The sequence below is a fragment of the Orcinus orca genome, chromosome 17 (assembly GCF_937001465.1).
Source record: "Orcinus orca chromosome 17, mOrcOrc1.1, whole genome shotgun sequence".
In the NCBI taxonomy this organism is placed as follows: Eukaryota; Metazoa; Chordata; class Mammalia; order Artiodactyla; family Delphinidae; genus Orcinus; species Orcinus orca.
In genome coordinates, this window is record NC_064575.1 from 3297136 (window position 1) to 3318524 (window position 21389).

The following is a 21389-nucleotide window of genomic DNA, read 5'->3' on the forward strand; positions in this document are numbered from 1 at the left end:
TTGAATTTTGCCTTGCACTGGCAACTATTCGCATGGCCTTTACGTTGTATTAGGTATTACAAGTAATCTAGAGATCATTTAAAGCGTCCAGGAGGATGTGCACAGGTTATGTGCAAATACCACATCATTTTATGTAAGGGACTTGAGCATCTGTGAACTTTGGTATCCTGGGGGTCCTGGAACCAGTCCCCCATGGGTGCTGAGGGACAACTGTATTTACAAAGAAATAGCTGTGTACGAACAAATAAAATATGTTAACTATTAAGATAGGCTGGCACAACTTATTTTATACTATGTAAAAGCAATATAAGAAAACTTGCTTAACTTGGTAAAGTTATCTTCTCCCAGAAACCTCCGACACACATCACACACACAGGGAAGATACTGTCAGTCTTCTCATTAAAGTCATGAAGAAAACAAAAGTGCCTGACAGTATTTCTACTTTTCAATATTTACTGAACTTCCTGGCCAGTGAGGTAAGACCAAGGAGAGGAAAGAGGTATATACCTTGGAAAGGGACAGAAAGTAAAGTGTGATTATTTATAGACAGTATCTAACTAGGAAACAAGAGATGCTAACAAGAGAATTAACAGGAAGACTCGTAAAACTAAGAGAAGTCAATAGGTCAGATAGAGTGTCATTAGCCTTCCTAGACTCTGAAGTAACTATTTAGAAACATGGGGCCGGGGGAGGTATTTACAACAGCAGCAAAAATTGACCTCTAAAATATTCAGGAAAAAAAAACTATCAAAAATATGCAGAACCTGTTTGAGGATAACTCTTGAACTGTACATAAGACAGGGTTTAAATGAATAGCTATTTCATGACCGACTGCGGAGACCCAGTCTTGCAAAGACGTTGAAACCCACTGACATGACCACGTCACAATCCTTCCTTCTTTTGAGAAGCAATGGGGATTTTGTTTTTAATGAGGCAAGGTACATCAGTATCTCTGAGAAAATAAGTTACCCGGAGCATCTTTGGCTGAAAGCACCTTTGTTTGGACACTGTGCTGGCGTGTCCTTGCCTCTCCGTGTCCTGAATGAAGTGAAGCCATTGTCAGTCTCTGGCTCCACTGAAATGCCACGGATGCTGTGAGAACGTGATGCCAGAGGAGCCCAGCTTCTCCCCCAGGGCGAATCAAAGGGGTCCACTCAGGAGGCTGGACCACCCAGGCTGGGCGCTGTGGACGGTGTTGTAAGCATTGTTCTGGCCGTGGAGGAAGGGACAGTAAATCCCTCTGATGGGTCTCTCGTTCTGTCTTGGAACTTACATCCCAGGATGATTAAAAGACAAGGGCCAATCCTGAGTAGTAGTTACCGTCCAAGCTCCTGTGCTCACCGCAGGACAGGCCAATAAATCTAGAGACGGGCTGGTGAGGCAGGGAACAACTTCGGAGAGCCAGCAGACCAAGCAGTCGGTGGACTAAGGTCTCAAAGAACCACCTTCCGCAAATCAGAGTTCGGGCTTCGTTTATACTCAAGGAGGAGGGCGTAAAGTCGAGCCCTTCCTGGTTCTAGCCCGCCTCCGGACGGGGCTGTGTGAGTTTCTTTTTTCCTGCAGCCATCCACAGGTGGGCCTGGTCAGGATGTTTCTTGTGAACTAAACAAGGGTATTTTAGCTTAACGCTCGTTACCTGGGAGGCAGGGTTCTCAGAGATGGGCTGTTATGTATCCTTTAAGCTTACAGGCAACATCCCTTTAGTGATGAACTTGTAATAGAGCAATGGTTCTTCCCTATTACACAGTCATCCCTGATAGGTACTGAAACAGATGTCATTTCTCGCAAATCTTTCTCGTAAATCCAGTGTGGTCCTAATCAGATTCCCACATGGTATTAATAAGTTGATTCCAAAATTCCACTGGAACACAAACAGGCAAGAACAGCCAAAAAGGGTTTTTGGTTTTAATTTATAACCTTTTTTTTTTTTCCCTAGCTGTGCCATGGCAGCTTGTGGGATCTCAGTTCCCCGGCCAGGAATTGAACCCGGGCTACAGCAGTGAAAGCCCAGAATCCTAACCACTAGGCCACCAGGGAACTCCCTGGTTTTAATTCATGAAGAGAATTTAACTTACCCAATATGAAAACATACAATAAAAGTATGATAATTAAAACAAAGTCCAACAGCATATAAGGATAAGTAATAGTAGGGATAGATAAATCTAATGTTGGAATAGAATATCAAATTCAGAATTTGATTCCAAGGATCTATTTAAGGTTCTTTAACACAGATTGGATTTTTTTTTTAACCTACCAACAACTCAAACAATTGTATCAAAAGTTAAAACGGACACAGCAATTTCTCGTTTCTTATGCTGCGTTTATATTTCTCTCCTTCAACCATTCCTGTAGTTCTCAGGCAAGGCGAGGGATGAAGCGTTTTCCGACCGCGCAATGCCCAGGGAAGAAGGCCAGGGCACCGTCCCTGCAGGTGGCAGGATGGGTGTGGGTCACTGTCCTGAGCCCGGCTCGCGTCCCGGGCACCCCTGAGCAGGACTGCACACGGGCGCGGCTCCAAGGGCTTTGCAGCTGCGATCCAGCTGCCCCTGTAACTGCCCCCGTCCTCACGATGGTCCAGCGGGGGCCGGGGGGGCGACTCGAGCTGTGAAACGCACCTGTGGTAGGTCCTCACCACGATGTCTGAGGGATGTGATGCCAGTGTCTGTCTCCTTGAGCCAACTGTGAGCGCCTTAGCACAGGGAGCCCCCATTCGTCGTTTCACTCCTAGAATTTATCACAGTGCTTCCAGACAGGGAATAAATGTTTGGTCAATGAACGGATTGTAAGCACCAAATGTTACCAAAATTAGCAGAAATGATCTGGAGAGAGTCACGCTGCATCTTCTCAATGATCCAAACGACAACGGAATCGGAATCTCCAGCTTATGTGGTGCTAAGTCTGCCCCCGCCCCCCTTTCACTTTCCCTGTTGCAGCCGATGGGATCAGAACGCGTGGAGATGCGAAAGCGGCAGGTGTGCGCCGCCCAGGGGCCCGCAGCCTCCGCCCCAGGCCCGCGCGGAGTGGGGAACCGGGGGCCCAACGCTTGCTGCTTCTGCTGGTGCTGCTGCTGTAGCTGCTCTTGGTAAGGTTTGCGGCTTTTCATGATCGCGCTCCCGGTAGGAAAACGGTACCCTGAATGGTGCCAGTTTGCGATGAATGCAGTAAGTGCTTTTAAGCAACTGCTATATGCCTGCCTCTGATGTGGGTTCTGTAAAGGACGACAACGAAAACAAACAAACAAACCCAAGAGGCGGCTGCGTCCTAGCTCTGGAGAGACCTATGCAGATCCCTGAAATCAGGCTAACTAATGTATATCAAATATCTAAAGAACAACCTAAGGCAGCTGACGATTGAATATTACTATCTGGGCAGAAAGGAGTGAACTCAAGGCCCTCCAGTCGGTAACAAAGGCTTCATGGAGGACTTAGAATTTAATCTGGGTCTTTAAGTCTAGCGTTATGAAGGAGAATGAGCCTGCATTTTACATTCCGCTGCTTCTGTTTTATTAATATTGTTTTTTAATAAAGAAAAATGTCAAAAACTAAGTTTGACAGAGAGAGGAAAATCTAAAAATACAGACTCACTTACTAGTAGTGGAAGATACACAATCATTGCTTTAAAAAAAGAGATACAACTTGAGCGTTTGAGTCACTGTTGAAAATCTGGAGAAACGGGGCTGATTTACACCCAGAAATCACAGGAATGCTAGGTTGCATTTCTGAAATCTTGGATATGAAACGTGCTTCATGACAGCCAAATGTGTGCGTAGCTTTAGGCAGTTCAATGATTGTAAATTTATTTGGGCTTGACTGCAAGTTAGACCAGACCTCACTATCCCGTGGAGAAGGAAAACTGGGATTGATCAGGGAAGTAGAACCATTAGAACTGGGGGTGGGCGGGCTGGAGGCTGAAGGTGAAAAGTCCAGGACGGTTTGGGCTGTTCCTGCTTGCCTCGGGCTGGTGTTAATTTCCATAAAGTTCCAGGCCGGTGCCTCTGAGGATGGATGTTACCCTGATGCTGGGAGGTCTGTCCATTCGGGACGGAACCCCAGACTCAAGTGGGAATATGGGGGGGAGTGGCTGACCAGAGCCTAGCAGCCCAGAGTTTAAAGTGAGCCTTCAGCCCTGACAAGGGGTCTAGAGGAGCCGGCAGGAGACGGGAGGAAAGGGCACGTTGGCACCCCTGACGCACCGAGGTGTCCAGGACCCCCGGTAGTCGGGGAGGGGACCTACCAGGGGTGACAGACTGCACTGAGGCCCCTTTTCCACCCTTTCACTCTGCTCATCAGGCTCAGTGAGATGATGCCTGAGAGGTGTGCAAAGGTGTCCCTGTGCAGGAGGGATGCTGCCTGGCATTTACCCCATCCGCCCTTCCCTGCTCTGGTGCCTTGGGATGGCACAGGAGGTGGGGACCATGGCCTGAACAATGTCTGGGACTGATGGTGTATGGGCGACAGGTGGTGATGGGTCCCAGAGCAGCCTCCTCCTACTAACGTCAACCAGGGCGAATAAAATATAAATCTGTACCTGGACATCCTCATCACAGCCAGCACCTGTGTAGCACGTGGTATGTGTGTCTACGAAAGACAAGAGAGCAACGTCTTCAAAGTACGGGAGCAAAGTAACAGAAAACTTAGTCAAACTATAACTCAGGAGTGTAGGTAAAATAAGTCATTTTCAGACATACAAAGGCCAAGAGAGGTAACTGCCTGCAGACCCTCCCTAAAGAACTAAGGATGTATTCAAGGGTAAAAAGGGCAAAAACTGAACCCAGAGGGCAGTCATGGGGAACAGGTAACACTGATGAATACAAAAGCAGCTGTAAAACTTGGTATTTAATTTTGTGTTAGAAAGTGTAAATCCAGAGCCATAAACAAATAACCTCATGTTAACAACCAACAAATCAAACACCTCAGTCTTTCTTAGGACAAAACTATAACATTTTCTTTCAAAATTAATGGTATTTATGCTTAGTCAGAAATGGAACATCGATTTTTCCACATCAAGGGAAGGCAATAAGAGAAATACTGGGGCTTCCCTGGTGGCGCAGTGGTTAAGAATCCGCCTGCCAGTTCAGGGGACACGGGTTCAAGCCCCAGTCTGGGAAGGTCCCACATGCTGTGGAGCAACTAAGCCCATGCGCCACAACTACTGAGCCTGTGCTCTAGAGCCCGTGAGCCACAACTACTGAGCCCACGTGCTACAACTACTGAGCCTGCACTCTAGAGCCCACGAGCTACAACTACTGAAGCCCGTGTGCCACAACTACTGAGCCCGTATGCTACAACTACTGAGCCTGCGCTCTAGAGCCCGCGTGCCACAACTACTGAAGCCCACACGCCTAGAGCCCATGCTCCGCAACAAGAGAAGCCCACACACCGCAACAAAGAGTAGCCCCCGCTCACCACAACTAGAGAAAGCCTGCAGCCAAAAAAAATTAAAAATTTTTAAAAATTAAAAAAAAAAATACTGAAAACTTTATCAGCATATAGCAAAGGTGACTTTAGCAAAAGAAAGAATGAGCTATTCTATAAATACCCAGATTCCTGGCATTAGGTGACCAGCTCATCCCAGTTGACTGGTTGGTTTCAGCATTGAAAGTCCTATGTCGCTGCAAACCCATGAGCCCCAGACCAACTGGGAAGGTTGGTCACCCTACCTGGTATCCAAATCCATAGAAACAGATTTATATTCCTATATTGCATCATGTAAAAAATTAATCTCCCAAGATCAACTCCAGATGGCTTAAAAGCCTAAACGTGAATATCCAAGAGGAAGACACAAGATAATATCTTTATGATCTTGGTGTTGGGAAGAATTACTTTTAAAAAGAAAAAGGAAAATCTGTAAAAGGAAGAGATTCATAAATTTGGCTACATTAAAATATTAAAATGTGCTAGGAGGAAAACTAAAAACACATTTCATCCAAAGACTTGTACATGAACATTCATTGCATCATGATTCATCCTGTGAGAGGGGTCATAGCAGCATTAATCTGATTGAGAAAAACTGAAAATATCTGGATAGATGCTTTGTGGTGTAGTTATGTAATGTGACACCATCCGGCTTTTAAATGCATGTGCTTTTAAAGGAGAAAAAGCAACTTGTAAAGCAATGCATATTTACAAAGTTTGGAAATATGTGCATATCTGTATATTTTTATTTATTTATTTATACATTTTTAGAGAGGGTAGGGTAACTGTGAATGGTAATGATAAAAAACAAAAAAATAAGTGTGCTGGTTATCTCAGGAGAAGAAAGGGGGAAATAGGTTGGGGAAAAAGTGCGTGGAAAACTTCAACTGTTCCAATATTTGATTTCCTTGATTTTTTTCACAACGTGCTTTTGAGATTTATCCATGTTGAGAGTACACAGTGAGTCCATTTTTTTTTTCGGAGTGATTTTTTTTATTCGTTTACAAGAGTCCATTTTTAAGAAAGGTAAATGGGAATTAGTTTTCTAAGCCCTTGTATTATCTTTCTCAGAATCCTGCTTTCTGGCCTTCAGGCGTTTCATTTTATAAAAGGAGTCATGCAGAGTCTTGATCTCTTGAAAATAACCTTTTTGTTTTCCTTTCTAGAAGACTGAAGAATTTTTTCCTCTTTATAACAACTCTAAACTTTACTGAAAGAGACCTAAGCAGGGGTCTTCTTTTATTGAATATTTCTTCAAAGTGGTGAGCAACTATTTTGGCTTCTATCAATATTTTCTTACTCTACTTTAACAATAAAAATAAATTCAGGTTCAAAAAGTCGACACAAAATATATTACTGTTTTTCAAGAACACATTGTCTCCTAAGAAATATTCCTACTTTTAAAAAAATGAGACATGGAAAAAATGCCAAAGCTTAAGTACCTATTGCATTATTTATTCATAATACAACTTACAGTTCTTTTAAGAATCTTGTGTCAAATTCATCCTTCCTTTTCCTCTTTGCTTTTTCATACCCACTGTGTAGTACTATTTTCTCTTACGAAAGAAGTCTATGACGTCGGGCAGTATTAATACTCCTGCAGAGAGCGTACCACCCAGATGCCTTTCAAATTCGTTTTTGTTTTTGTTTTAAGAAACCATCATTTACTGAAACTTTAGCCCTGGCGTCATGAAAGCAACAAGAAAAACGAGTTCCTGCATGTCTAATGACGGCACTTAAAGAAAAATAGAACTACACACAAACACACAATTACTGAAAATTCATAAATGCCTGAAAATAGAATAAAAGACTTTTATAAAATGGTGTAAAGAATGTTAAGGAAAGGCATAATGAAAGAATAGAAAAGACAGTACAGAGGCAATAGTAAGATAAAGCAAACTCAACTAATCAATGATAAAAATCCATTTTGATATTAATGGGAAACTAAAAGCATTCCTGCTAAAATCAAGAACAAGGCAAGGGGCACTTCCCTGGTGGCACAGTGGTTAAGAATCCACCTGCCAAGTCAGGGGACATGGGATCAAGCCCTGGTCCAGGAAAATCCCACATGCCACAGAGCAACTAAACCCATGTGCCCCAACAACTGAGCCTGTGCTCTAGAGCCCATGAGCCACAACTACTGAGCCCGCGTGCCACAACTACTGAAGCCTGTGCGCCTAGAGCCCATGCTCCGCAACAAGAGAAGCCACCGCAATGAGAAGCCCACGCACTGCAACGAAGAGTAGCCCCCGCTCGCTGCAACTAGAGAAAGCCCGTGCACAGCAATGAAGACCCAACGCAGCCAAAAATAAATAAATTAATTTTTTAAAAAAAGAACAAGACAAGGCTGTCCAGGATCTTCCCTACTATTCAACACTGTGCTTTAGGGATCAGACAAGAAAAAACAACTGGAGGCCTAAGAATTGGGAAAGAAGAGGAAAAGCTCCCTGTTTGCTGATGATAAGAGAATTCCCTTGAGAATGCCAGGGGAATTGTTGCTAAGCTGACACAAACACAAAAGAGAGAAATCAAATGAACAAAAAATAATAGCTTTCAGAATGTAAAGAACTCTTACAATTCAAAAATAAAAAGACAAACCAATTTAAAAATGGGTGAAGGATCTGAATAGATATGTCTCCAAAGAAGATGTACAACTAGATGATAAATACTTGTAAAGATGCTCAAATGTCATGAGTCATTAGCAAAATGCCACTCAAAGCACAATGTGATACCACTTCATAACCACCTAAATGGCTAGAATAAGAAAGACAGACAACAGTAAGTGTTGGCAAGGGTGTGGAGGAATTGGCTCCCTCCAACGTTGCTGGTGGGCGTGTGAGACGGTGCAGCTGCTTTGGAGAACAGTTTGGGCCTTCCTCAAAATGTTAACAATAGAGTTACGACATGACAGCATTTCCACTCCTGGGTGTCTACACAAGAGAAATAAAAACAGACAGCCACACAAAATCTTGTACATGACTGTTCATAGTGGAATTATTTACAAATAGCCCCGACGTGCAAACAACCTAACTGTTCATCAGCTGATGAATGGATAACAAATTGTGATGTACACAGGCAATGGAATGTTATTCAGGCACAAAAAGGAATAACGTAGTGAAACATGCTACAACATGAATGAACCTTAAACCAGTATGCCAAGTGAAGGAAGCCAGCCACCAAGGACGACATATGGTGTGTGATCCAGAATAGACTTGTCTTAGAGAACCAACTAGTGGTTACCACTGGGGAGAGGGAAGGGGAAGCGGCCATAGAGGGGTGGCGGAGAGAAGGGCTACTATGGGATTGTATGAAATCATGTGTGTGAAACTTCTGAAGATTGTAAAGCACTGTAGAATTTAAAGAATCTTTCATTCAATGAAAAAGAATACACATATCTCTAGAGACAGGAAGCAGATTAGTGTATGTTGAGGGCTGGTGTAGGTCAGAGGTAGTGTGTTATGAGCAGTGGCCGCCAACAGGTCTGGGGCTTCCTTTCGGGGTAATGAAAATGTTGTGAAGTTAGATAGCGAGGGTCATACAACCTTGTGATTATGCTAAAAAACACTGAGTTGTACACTTTAAAGACGCAACTTTATGATGTAAAAATGATGGTTCAGTAAAGCTATTAACAAATTACCTTCAAACGTACAAGCAATAAAGTTAGAAGATGAGATGGAAATGAAAATTCCATTTACTATAACAACAGAAATACCTGGAATAAATTTACAAATGAAGGTACAAAACGTGTATAAGGAAACAAACTCCCTTGAAAGATACAATAGAGATTTTGATTGTACACTTTCCTGGCTTTCTTTCATACTTTCATATGTGTGCCTGTAAATACATAAAATCTCCATTTTCACTGGGAAACAAAGTCTGGAGAATGTATACCTTTTTTCAAGGTTCAGGAAACAAAATGAAAACTGAAAACATTCCTGAAAATCTGATCTTTTTACCACTTTCTAATGGACATGTTTTATGAAAAGAAATATTATTCTAAATGTAAACTCTCTCAATGAGTGTAGACCATAGTATTATAAATAGAATTAATTTTGCTAATAGTTTATTGTCATACTTTTGGTTTTCTTAAGAAAACAAAGAATTGTCACTTTTATCAAGAAAAGAAATTAATTCAACTTGGTAAGCTGGAGTTCTCTGAAATATTTGTAAAAAATCTTTCCTTGATACAGAATGATCTCAACTAACACGTGTTTGTCTTATTTCTTGCAGTCTCACTGTTAGAAACCAAGAGGAACAGAGACTCAGGAGTGCTTCCTATGAACTCAGAACAGAGGACCTTCCCATCTGTGAAGAAAGGTAAAATCTCATAGTGTTTAGCTCACTAAATCGACAGAAATGCCAACCTTATTATTTTTTCCTTCCAGTTTTATTGATATAATTGACATTCAGCACCGTGTAAGCCTAAGGAGAACAGCATAATGATTTGACTTGTATACGGCATGAAATGATGATCAAAATAAGTTTAGTGAACGTCCATCCTCTCGTAGATTCTCAACCAGATTTTTTTGTGTGTATTTTTGTTTCAATAGAACACACAGTTTCTCTAACTGCAATTTAATAATATCAAATCATAATGTTGCATCACATTTTCACTGCAGCATTCTTTTTTTTAAAAAAGTTATTTATTTATTTATTTATTTTGTGGCCATGCCGTGAGGCATGCAAGATCTTAGTTCCCCAACCAGGGATTGAACCCAGGCCCCCTGCACTGGGAGCTCAGAGTCTTAACCACTGGACGACCAGGGAAGTCCCTGCAGAATTCCTTTTAATTCATTGTGTGACAGGGAGAAAAATCAGTTCCACTGTTAATCTAATGCCTGTTAATCACAAATAGAAATTGATGCTTCTTGGCAAAACATATGATGTCATTTTATTTTTATGTGATTTACTTTTTTAAATAAAAGAACATAATGAAATACACAAGTTAGGGTTTCAGGAAAATTTTAAAGGTCCATTTTTTTCCTTAACTATAAATATACTTTAGTAAATGTATTATTTTTTAAGTATTTTGAGGAAAATAGTTGGAAAAACACACAAATTGCTTTCCATAATGCCAAATTTTAAAATTGTCTTTTTTCCTTCCTGTATTATCTATGGATTTACTTCCACTTACCTATTCTTATTCCTTTTCTTTGTGTTATGCCAATATAACTGCAGGCAATAGACAAATATCCTAAAAGCATTGTTCAAATAGGTCTTGTCTTAAATTATTAATTTTGAGGGGGGGAAAAAACAAGTAACCTAAAAGTTTACTTAAAATATTTTTCTTCATTCTTTATTTTATTTTTACCCAGATATTTCAGAGTCTAGGATGCATATTAAAATCTTCCACAATTCATGAGTCTGTTAAAAACAGCTTTTCTCTTATGTATATAGTTCAGTATACTGTGTTCTGCACTGAGGCTTGAGGCTTTGAGTACTGTCTGGAACCAGAAAGCCCTCATCTGGTCCTGGCTCTGTCCATCCTGCCTGTATGACCTTGGGCACTTAGCAGCCACATTCTGCCTCAGTTTCCCTGTGTGTAAAATGGGGATAATAACAGTGTATTGTGACTCAGCCAAAGAAGGGTTGTCGTGAGCACTGAGTCACCAGTAAAGCACTGAGAACAGAGCCAGGCAAGAGGGAACGATTCCATGTATATCGGCCATTATTTGTTCTCAATCATATCCAATAATATAAAATGACTGTTTACCCAATTTGATGCCTTTTGCTCCCATTTCTATTTAGATATTAATCGTATTCATCTGCATTTCCCTCACATATCTTTGCCTGTCTATTTGTAATTTTTGGTAGTATTTTGTATGCTTCCCGAAAATAGCGTTATGTTGGATTTTTGCCTAGTTTGAGTCTCTGTCACTCAACTGGGAATTAAAATCCAATTACATGGGGTCAGTTGTCTTGATGATTACGGATATGTTTAATCTTCTAGAATGTTTGTTGACTATCTACTTACAATACACCCTAATTATTTCCTTTTTTTTTTTTTTTTTTAACTGTATGAACTGTGCTTTCTTTGCTTCTAGGTTCTTTGGTACTATGGAAAAGACATGTTTTTTCTCTCTCTCTCTCTCTCTTTTTAAAGGGTACTACTGATTACCCTTTTCAGTCATTCTTTTATACGTATTTCTTAAATTAAAAGGAGTAAGAAGATATATTTTGAATCCCCATACTTAAGGAACATAACTTAGCATTCTTTTTTTTTTAATTTAGCATTCTTTACTAAGCCTTGCCAATTTAATTAACCTATCTAAAAAGAATCTGGTATTTTTATGTAGATTGCTTTAAGTTACTATTTTTAAATTATCTTTTAAGCATCTTTTAAAATATTTCTTTCAGGGAGTTCCCTGGTGGTTCACTGGTTAGGATTCTGGGCTTTCACTGCTGTGGCCCGGGTTCAAACCCTGGTGGGGTAACTGAGATCCCACAAGCCACATAGCCAAAAAACATGTATATATATATATTTCTTTCAAAACTAATTTTACTGGTTATGATAGAGATTTATGTTTTCATACAGAATACTCTTTTCGTGATGAAAAGCTTAAACACCTGTTATAAAAAACAGAAATCAGACAATACAAAAGTTTTACAATAAAAGCTCAGTTGTCCTCTTACTCCAGACCTTGTCCCAATCTCCAAATATAAACCATCACCAGTTTTTTTACGTATCCTCAAAGGAACTATCTATGCATTTCCACACAGTTGTACTTACATAGGATTCATCTGTACACACTGAATCTAACTTTGAAACTAAACTTGAAATGACTGTCTGTCTGTGTCTCACTGCTGGCTCAGCTGACTACTCGCTTTCTATGACCCATTTTGTCTCGTCTTCAGCTTTTTTATCTTTTTTGGCCGTGCAGCGTGGCTTATTGTAAACTTTGCATATGGGAGAGAGTTTTTTACATTGTAAAAAACATTGTAAACTTTGCATATGGGAGAGAGTTTTTTCTATCATCATCATATAATTAGGACAAGTTCACTACATATCAAATTCTTGGCGGTACAGTTTACCCCCCAAAACTAAATGGAGAGAGAGCCTTTGGCAGTGTGGCAGATTAGATCATCTGGGGGCCTTCCCAAGACAGAAGAACAGATTTTGCATAAGTCTAAAAGTTTTTGCAACACTGGGCTCACAGAAAGTACGGAAAAGGACAAAGCACCTGAAAAGCAAAACCAAATAAAAAGTAAGCAAAGCCCTGAGCAGTGACTGCTAAGCACAGGACAGAAGGGTTTTCTCTCAGAGCCAGTGCAGAGGGGGTAGGGCAAGGAGCTTAAAGCCAGGATTCCACGATTCAGCCCTGGTCCACGAAAGGAGCAGAAGTGGTCCCCAGTCAGTAGGAAGCACACACACATCCTCTCTGGAGGAAAGGGAATACCATCAAATGTGACTCTCAGTTTCCCAAAGATTAAGACCAACCAAAAATTACAAAACTAGAAGGACACAACCTACCACAAATGAGAGTCAGTAGAAACAACACTTGGATTTAGAGGCCAAAAGACTTCAGATGTTAGAATTATCTGCAATCATATAAAGTTATGGTCTCTGAAATGTTGAAACCAATTAAACATGGAATCACAAAAATGAGTAGGCTGAATTCAACTATCAGAATTGTCCAGGAAGGGAAATTCCCTGGCGGTCCAGTGGTTAGGACTCTGCGCTTCCATTGCAGGGGGCATGGGTTCAATCCCTGGTCAGGGAGCTAAGATCCTACAAGCCTCAAGGCTCGGCCAATAAATAAATAAGTAAATAAATGAATAAATAATAAAATAAAAATAAAAGCAGAGTCTTTTAAAAAAAACTAAAGAATGTATTCTTCAGGGATACATCCATACATAAAAACTATGAAAAGAAAAAGGGTAAGGGAAAAGAAATTAATAAGGATCATTGTTAAACAGATTGTGTTTTCTGGCCTCAATATAATGAAAATGTAAGTAAAAATAAACTAAAACAGGGTAAGCCCCCAAATCAAGAAGAGCAGCTCCATCGGGGAAGGAGGGGGGCGTCCAGAGGGCAGTGTGTGGACCTAGCACCCAGGTGAGTGCACTGCCGCGGATGGCCTAGGTCTCCAGCTAAAAGGTGAATCCGTAAGTGCTCAGTTCGTCATCGCTGTTCATCACTTGCAGTTACTGGACAAACTTATCTTCTTTCCTTTTCTCTTTAACATTCTCTTTTGAATCTTTCAGAACCCTGGGCAGACACTGCCCCATGACTGTCCTGGAAGCCAGGTGGTCAGGTCTGACTTGGGTCTATCACAGCCACCTGGGGAGTTTGTGGTCAGATGGTTGATAAGAATTTTTTGTTTTACTTTTATAATTTAAAACCTTTGCCAGGATGTGCCTAGATGTACGGGCTTGTTCTTAGCAGTTATTCCAGCAGTTTGGTTTGCAAGCCCTTTGGCAGCAGTGGTGCCGTCCAGCTAGACAGTTGGAGAATGCCACACGTGTTTCTGCCGAAGGCGCGAGGAAAGGAGAACAGCCCTTTCTCTGCCTAAAAGGGCCTAAGGGCACATTTTCATTCTCAGAGCGAAAAAGACACGTTTCTCGGGATGCAATTCACATCAGCCACCAATACCTCTGCTCCCTTCGCCCCTTTCTCCCGCCTCCCCGCCCCCCCGCCCAGCCCGGGTCCCAGCCTGGAGGAGGCCCGCGCCTGGGCCCAGTCCTTCGACAAACTCATGCTCATGCCTGCGGGAAGGAACGCGTTCCGGGAGTTTCTCCGAACGGAGTTCAGTGAGGAAAACATGCTCTTCTGGATGGCGTGTGAGGAACTGAAAAAAGAAGCTAATAAAACCACGATTGAAGAGAAAGCACGAATAATATATGAAGACTACGTTTCTATTCTTTCTCCTAAAGAGGTACGTACCCACCAGAAACGTCCCCCAGGAGGCCGCGGGTGAAAGGAACCCCTTCGGTGTCTGGTCACCCGGGCTGGTCAGGGCTGCTTCCACCATTCATGGTGTTCAAACGCCTTGCGGCGTGGTCCCACCAATGGGGGCCAAGTGCCCCCCGAAATCAGTCAAAGATTGTGTGCATTTTCCTGGGAAAAGTATCTATAACTTTCATCCAATTCTCTAGAAGTAGGCGTCTATGCATTTTGCTGTAAATGCTGTTTTTAAATGACAGCCTATAAGCATTCCTTTAAATAAAATTATCCTTTTAATCTGAGCAAAGTCTCATTTCAGGTATCCTGACTTTAGATGGAAAGAGCATCACTTATATGATGCTGATGCTGCAGAGGTTCGCCCCAGAGTGGCCCTTTGTGACATCAGAGAAATGATCAGAGGAGTGAAATCATCAGGTTTCCATCTCTCAGTTTTCATTCTTCCAAATCTAAAATCTAGGAGGTTACGTTGGCCTCAAACCTAAGTGCCTTGTAGCTCCGATGGTAAAATCCCACATGTGCCGCTCAGGACCTCTCCTGTCAGGGAGCTCACAGACAAGGGGGCAGCAGACATGGAGCCCCGGGTGCGACGTCTTGGGGTCGTGACAGGCTGGGGGACGAGCCATCACTGGGGGGCGGGGGGCATGAGGAAGAGGTACCTGGAGAGGCCATGGATGGGCCAAGGATAATGAGGAGGAAATTACCAGAAACGCAGTGGGCTGAAGGCATCCCACGGGACAGGACTAGATGGGCCAGGGATAAGAGCGTGGGGTCACAGGAACAGTGAAAGCGTCAGAAGGTTGGTGGCTGAAGGGTACAGTGCTTACCAAACAATTGGGGCCTGTGGCCAACAGCAGGAGGAACGTTTAGGAAAAGAGGATTGTCCGAGAGCACGGAGAGGTTTGCAGACCAGGCTGAGCTGAGGTTTATCCGGGAAGAGCTTGGATTTTAACCTGGTAATATCACCAAACTTGGATTTTTGAAGACCACATGATAGATTACGAAAAGAAGACCAGAGGCAGAGGCCACTTAGAGGACGAATTCCAACCCAGACATGACGATGATCCAACCAGGCCAGCTGAAGAGAAGCCAGAGAGGATGGCTTTGATCTGAGTCTGGAATGACTGCATGTCTGGTTTAGGCAGACAGGGTGGGGACCATGCTTGGGAGAAAGACAGTGGGACTCAATATCGCTTCCTTAAGTTTGCAGTAAGTTGGAGATATTCCATTGACAGATGTACGGATACGAAGTTCAGGAAGTTCTTTCAATTTGGGGTTAACAAAAAGCAAGAGAATTTTTGTCCTTTAATGTATGGCTTCGACATATTTTTATTTTGTCATGACTTTCCTTTTTATTTTTTAAGGCAAGGTTTTTCATCACTGTCTTTCAAAGCATTATACAAGCAGAAAACTTGGCAAATTTGTAAAGCAAAGATGATATAAAAAGACGACCCTTTCCTCCCAAATATAAGCATCTATTACTTGAAATGTAAAAGCTTGAAAAGTTTAAGAGCGTAGACCTTGGGGTCAGATGCACTGGGGTTTGAGCCCCAGTTCTCTCATTTAATAGCTGCATGACCTCGGGTGTGTTTCTGAGCCTCTCTGCACCTCGGTTCCCTCCTGTGTAGGAAGGGGAGGTCCACACTTGCCTGAACATTTGGGAAGAGTGACAAGGGGACAATGTGAAGTCCTGCCCACGCCAGGCAGAGCGGGCTCACCCCAGGTGACAACCCTCAGCAACCCTGTGTCCATTTCCTGTCCTAAGCAGACCCTGTCCCCACCAGCACTTGAGGGACAGTCTTCAGATGGAGGTTGTAGAGAATGAAACAGTTCCATTTGCGCCTTAACTGTTTGTGAACTAGAATGTATTTTTTAATTTATTTTTGGCTGCATTGGGTCTTTGTTGCTGCGCGCAGGCTTTCTCTAGTTGTGGGGAGCGGGGGGCTACTCTTCATTGCGGTGCGTGGGCTTCTCATTGCGGTGGTTTCTCTTGTTGAGGAGCACGGGCTCTAGGCGTTCAGGCTCAGTAGTTGTGGCTCACAGGCTCAGTAGTTGTGGCTCGTGGGCTCTAGAGCGCAGGCTCAGTAGTTGTGGCTTGCGGGCTCTAGAGCGCAGGCTCAGTAGTCGTAGCGCATGGGCTTAGTTGCTCCGCGGCATGTGGGATCTTCCCGGACCAGGGCTCGACCCCATGTCCCCTGCATTGGCAGGTGGATTCTTAACCACTGCACCACCAGGGAAGTCTCCTAGAATATTTTTTGATGTTTTCTGCAGTAACACTTAGTCTAATTTTCTTTCTTTTTTTTTTAAAGACTTTTTTTTTGATGTGGACCATTTTTAAAGTCTTTATTGAATTTGTTACAATACTGCTTCTGTTTTATGTTTTGGTTTTTTTGGCCGCAAGCATGTGGGATCTTACCTCCCCAAGCAGGGATCGAACCTGCACCCCCTGCTTTGGAAGGAGAAGTCCTAACCATTGGACCGCCCAGGAAGTCCCACGCTTAGTCTAATTTTCTCTTTTTTCTTTTACTTTAAATTTTTTAAATTTCACTTGTTACAAAGAACTTGAATTATAATTGTACTTTTAAAAATTAACAATGGAAATTTAAAAGAAAAAAATATATATTGTGTGTTTAATTACATTTCATAGAATTATTATCCCTGAATCATAATTCTGTTAGTATACCACTATAGAGATTATTTCTTAATATTTAGGTGAGAACCATTTCCTTCTGTTTTTGAGAATAATTCTGTAAACTCATTTCCAGTAATGGCATCTTCCCTAAATCAAAGGTTTAACGAGGGAGATGCAAGCAGAATAATCATGAAAACACAAAGCAATACAACAGCAACAAAAAATTTCTAACTTCCAATAACAGCTCAATTTAGAAGAGGGTTTATATCTTCAGAACAAAAGCATTCCTCCTTGACCTTCTAACCAGTCAAAATCTGTGTGTTCTACAGAAAACTGTGATGTTATTCCCCTAAAAGTACCCTTTACTGCTTCTGCCTCCATTAGATTTCCTAAGCACTAGTGTTTTGGGTTTTTTTTACATCTTTATTGAAGTATAATTGCTTTACAATGGTGTGCTAGTCTCTGCTTTATAACAAAGTGAATCAGTTATACATATACATATGTTCCCATATCTCTTCCGTCCCTCCCACCCTCCCTATCCCCTCCCTCTAGGTGGTCACAAAGCACCGAGCTGATCTCCCTGTGCTATGCGGCTGCTTCCCACTACCTATCTATTTTACGTTTGGTAGTGTATATATGTCCATGCCACTCTCTCGCTTTGTCACAGCTTACCCTTCCCCCTCCCCGTGTCCTCAAGTCCATTCTCTCGTAGGTCTGTGTCTTTATTCCTGTCTTACCCTTAGGTTCTTCATGACATTTTTTTCCCTTAAATTCCATATATATGTGTTAGCATACGGTATTTGTCTTTCTCTTTCTGTCTCACTTCACTCTGTATGACAGACTCTAGCTCCAACCGCGTCATTACAAATAGCTCAATTTTGTTTCTTTTTGTGGCCAAGTAATATTCCATTGTATGTATGTGCCACATCTTCTTTCTCCATTCATCCGATGATGGACACTTAGGTTGTTTCCATCTCCTGGCTATTGTAAATAGAGCTGCAATGAACATTTTGGTACGTGACTCTTTGAATTATGGTTTTCTCAGGGTATATGCCCAGTAGTGGGATTGCTGAGTCATATGGTAGTTCTATTTGTAGTTTTTTTAAGGAACCTCCATACTGTTCTCCATAGTGGCTGTACCAATTCACATTCCCACCAACAGTGCAAGAGGGTTCCCTTTTCTCCACCCCCTCTCCAGCATTTATTGTTTGTAGATTTTTTGATGATGGCCATTCTGACTGGTGTGAGGTGATACCTCATTGTAGTTTTGATTTGCATTTCTCTAATGATTAGTGATGTTGAGCATCCTTTCATGTGTTTGTTGGCAGTCTGTATATCTTCTTTAGACAAATGTCTATTTAGGTCTTCTGCCCATTTTTGGATTGGGTTGTTTGTTTTTTTGTTATTGAGCTGCATGAGCTGCTTATAAATTTTGGAGATTAATCCTTTGTCAGTTACTTCATTTGCAAATATTTTCTCCCATTCTGAGGGTTGTCTTTTGGTCTTGTTTATGGTTTCCTTTGCTATGCAAAGGAATTTTCTAACAAGAGCAAGCAGGAGGCTTTCTCCTCTCAGCCCACAATGAGTGTCGAGTCCCCCCTCTGGCAGGAGCTGAGCTCCTAAGACCTGGGCCCTCACACTCTGGAAGCTTCTAGGAGGGCATGGCCTGGTGGTGAGGGCAGCCGTGGGGATCAGCTCAGGGTGGCTGGGAGGCTTCCCAGGACTGGGGAGTGACGTGGAAACCAAGACCTGACAGAGAAGTACACGTAGTCAGGCCATTCTAGACAGTTCCCCTAGACAGCCTCCTAGAACAAAGACAAGCTAGTTCTCGCTCCTTCTTCCTTTAAATCCCAGGTGAATGCCAAGTTCCTTGAATTCTTGAGTGGAATAGTGAGGCGGAGCTGGGGAGCCAGTGGGAGCAGGTCATAAAGGGCCTCCTAAGTTTAAACTTGGAACTTGCAAGCTCTGTGCTTAATCCTGAGCCCACCGACACCAGCACAAGGTCCGAAGGCGAGTGCTGGGTCCAGGGGTGGTGCAGAGAGGCCCTGGACTGCCGGCCCAAGGCCAGTCAGGAGGCTGGTGAACAAATGCCGTCGAGGTGGTGGCTGACCTCCACGAGGGTCACGGCAGAGAGGCGGGGGGAGGTGGCCGGATTCGAGCCGCGTCAAAGAGGCGGCGTCAGCAGGGCTTTGTGCCCATTACAGAGCCAGAGGGAGGGAGAGGGTGAGCAGGACCCTGACTTGCAGGGGATAAGCGCCCCCAGCCTTCCCAGGAGGAGGTGGATAGATGCATCTGGAAAGACAGATCACTGAAGCCCATGCTCAGTGACTTGGATAAGCACACTTTCAGTTTTATATTAAACAACAGCACATGCATTGCGTATCTATCCTGCCCCCCTGGTGCAGAGACGGTCCAGCCGAGGTTCCTCACGCGGCAGGGAAGGCGTGTGAGCCCCTGCTGTCCTGTTCTCGGCTGTCTGGCTCCTGCGGGCCGCTCTGGTCTGGGATGCGCTTCGTCCAGGACGAGCAGACATCGGAGTGCAAGGAGGCAGCATCTCCCGGGACGTCGTGGACTCCCCATACTTTGAATTCATTCTCATTAAGCCCTGGCCAGCTACCACCTTCGTCACCCCTACTTTATGGAGCAGGTTGTTTGGGGTTTTTTGCCGCACCCCGCGGCACGCAGGATCTTAGTTCCCCGACCAAGGCTCGAACCCACGCCCCCTGCGCTGGGAGCTCAGAGTCTTAACCACTGGACCGCCGGGTAGGTCCCTAGGGAGCAGTTCTTCAGGACACAGTTCACTTTGCCTGAGGTCCCACAGCCAAACAGCGACAGAGCCGGGAGTTAAGCCCAAGCCCGTGGCACTGACCCTTCCACGGTGCTTCGGGTCACTTCTGCCTGACCCCAGCCTGGAGCTCCAGGTTTTAGTCCTAGTGTTCTTAGGCAATTCGCCAGGGGTAAGTCAATGTGCGCTACCTTTCTTCCTTGCGGCCACAGTCCCCTCATTTTAAAGAAGTAGTGCAGCGCTGTGGTTTTCTAAAGCAGTGCGATCCCCACCGGCATCACCGAGAGAACTCATGAGAAATACAAACTGTCAGCCGCCCCCAGATCCACTGGGTCAGAAGCTCTGGGGCGGCCCCCCGCACTCTTTTCTAACGAGCCTTCCAGGGGCTTCTGATGCCTCTGAAGTTTGGGACCACTGTTCATTGTGTTCAGTTCCTCTTTCAACAGCTTAGGTTTGGGGATGACCTTGTTGGGTCTGGGATTTTTAAAAAAACAAACAAGGTATGGGAGTTGGGGTGTATGTCCAAAGAGGCCCTTGTCTGACACAGCCCCATGTGTCCCCACCGGCAGGTCAGCCTGGACTCCCGCGTGAGGGAGACCATCAACAGAAGCATGGCCGAGCCGTCCCCTCACATCTTCGATGACGCCCAGCTGCAGATCTACACCTTGATGCACAGGGACTCGTACCCCCGGTTCATGAACTCTGCTCTCTACAAAGACCTGCTTCGCTCCTTATCTGAGAAAGCAGTGGAAGCCTAGGATGTTCAAAATATTTATTATTAATAAAACAAAGAACTCGTGGACTCCGTGTAGGACAGGGAATTTAGAGGCAGTAGTGTCTTCTGCTGGGTCATACTCGGGTTATTTTAATAACAGACTCTTCCTTCTGCAGAAGGCTGTATATTCAAGTAAATTGCGGCCACCTTTTGTGATACTTTTGGGAAAAATGGGGTATGGCTGTGTAGAAAGGTAGTATATTTACACTTACAATGACAGTAGCACTTTCTCAGTGACAAAGGATACACAAGAAGACACCACACTGCCTGCAGCGTGTACATCCATGGGAACAGGACCCAAATTCCCATTTTATAAAGATGTGACCGCTACCTGTAAAACTGGTATTCTACTTTATCTTAGGATACATGTATGTAGATGCGTATTATGTGCGTGTGTATCTTACATGGTTAATGTAAAGCCCTGGGCTCTGAAGTGGATCAGCCTCAAATGTTTGATAAGAGAAGTACTGCCTAGAAAATGCTCTTGTTGAAAAGTTACCTTTATTACCAGAATCTGCCAACCTGAAGAATGAATTTTCATGTAGGTGGTGTTCATCACAAAGCGTTCAAATAAGCATATCTCCATTTTTACTATTGAAAGAAATATGGGCATTTTCACTCTAAAAAAATAAAGCACAAGAGTTTTATCTCAATCTTTTTTTCACATGTCACTATTTGGGAAATATAAGATTAAGTAAGTGGGGACACACGCAAGATTCTCTTCTAGCCCCCAGACTAGGATTTTCTTTTTCGATCCCACTATTTTTATCACAGGTGAATAGGATAACTTCATAGCTCACAGTAAAAATACCGGTTTGTAGGCCTAAACCATCCCGAAGAAACCCATCACTAGGATGAAAGAAAGGCATCCAGAACCCGGA

The 21389-nt window shown here is 43.2% G+C and overlaps 1 protein-coding gene across 5 annotated transcripts in view; it reads left to right on the forward strand.

Annotated features, from left to right (window-relative positions):
- Positions 1–21161, forward strand: part of RGS20 (regulator of G protein signaling 20) — a 77808-nt gene extending 56647 nt beyond the window's left edge. For 4 of the 5 annotated variants that reach the window (XM_033437659.2, XM_033437660.2, XM_033437657.2 and 1 more), the window contains 4 exons: positions 2934–3082; positions 9645–9731; positions 14056–14290; positions 20303–21161. In XM_033437659.2, coding sequence (XP_033293550.2) covers positions 2934–3082; positions 9645–9731; positions 14056–14290; positions 20303–20491 — 660 coding nt within the window. In that variant the 3' untranslated portion in view covers positions 20492–21161. The remainder of the gene's footprint in view (positions 1–2933; positions 3083–9644; positions 9732–14055; positions 14291–20302) is intronic. The other variant, XM_033437661.2, reaches the window with a different exon arrangement.
- The last annotated feature ends 228 nt before the right edge of the window (positions 21162–21389 follow it).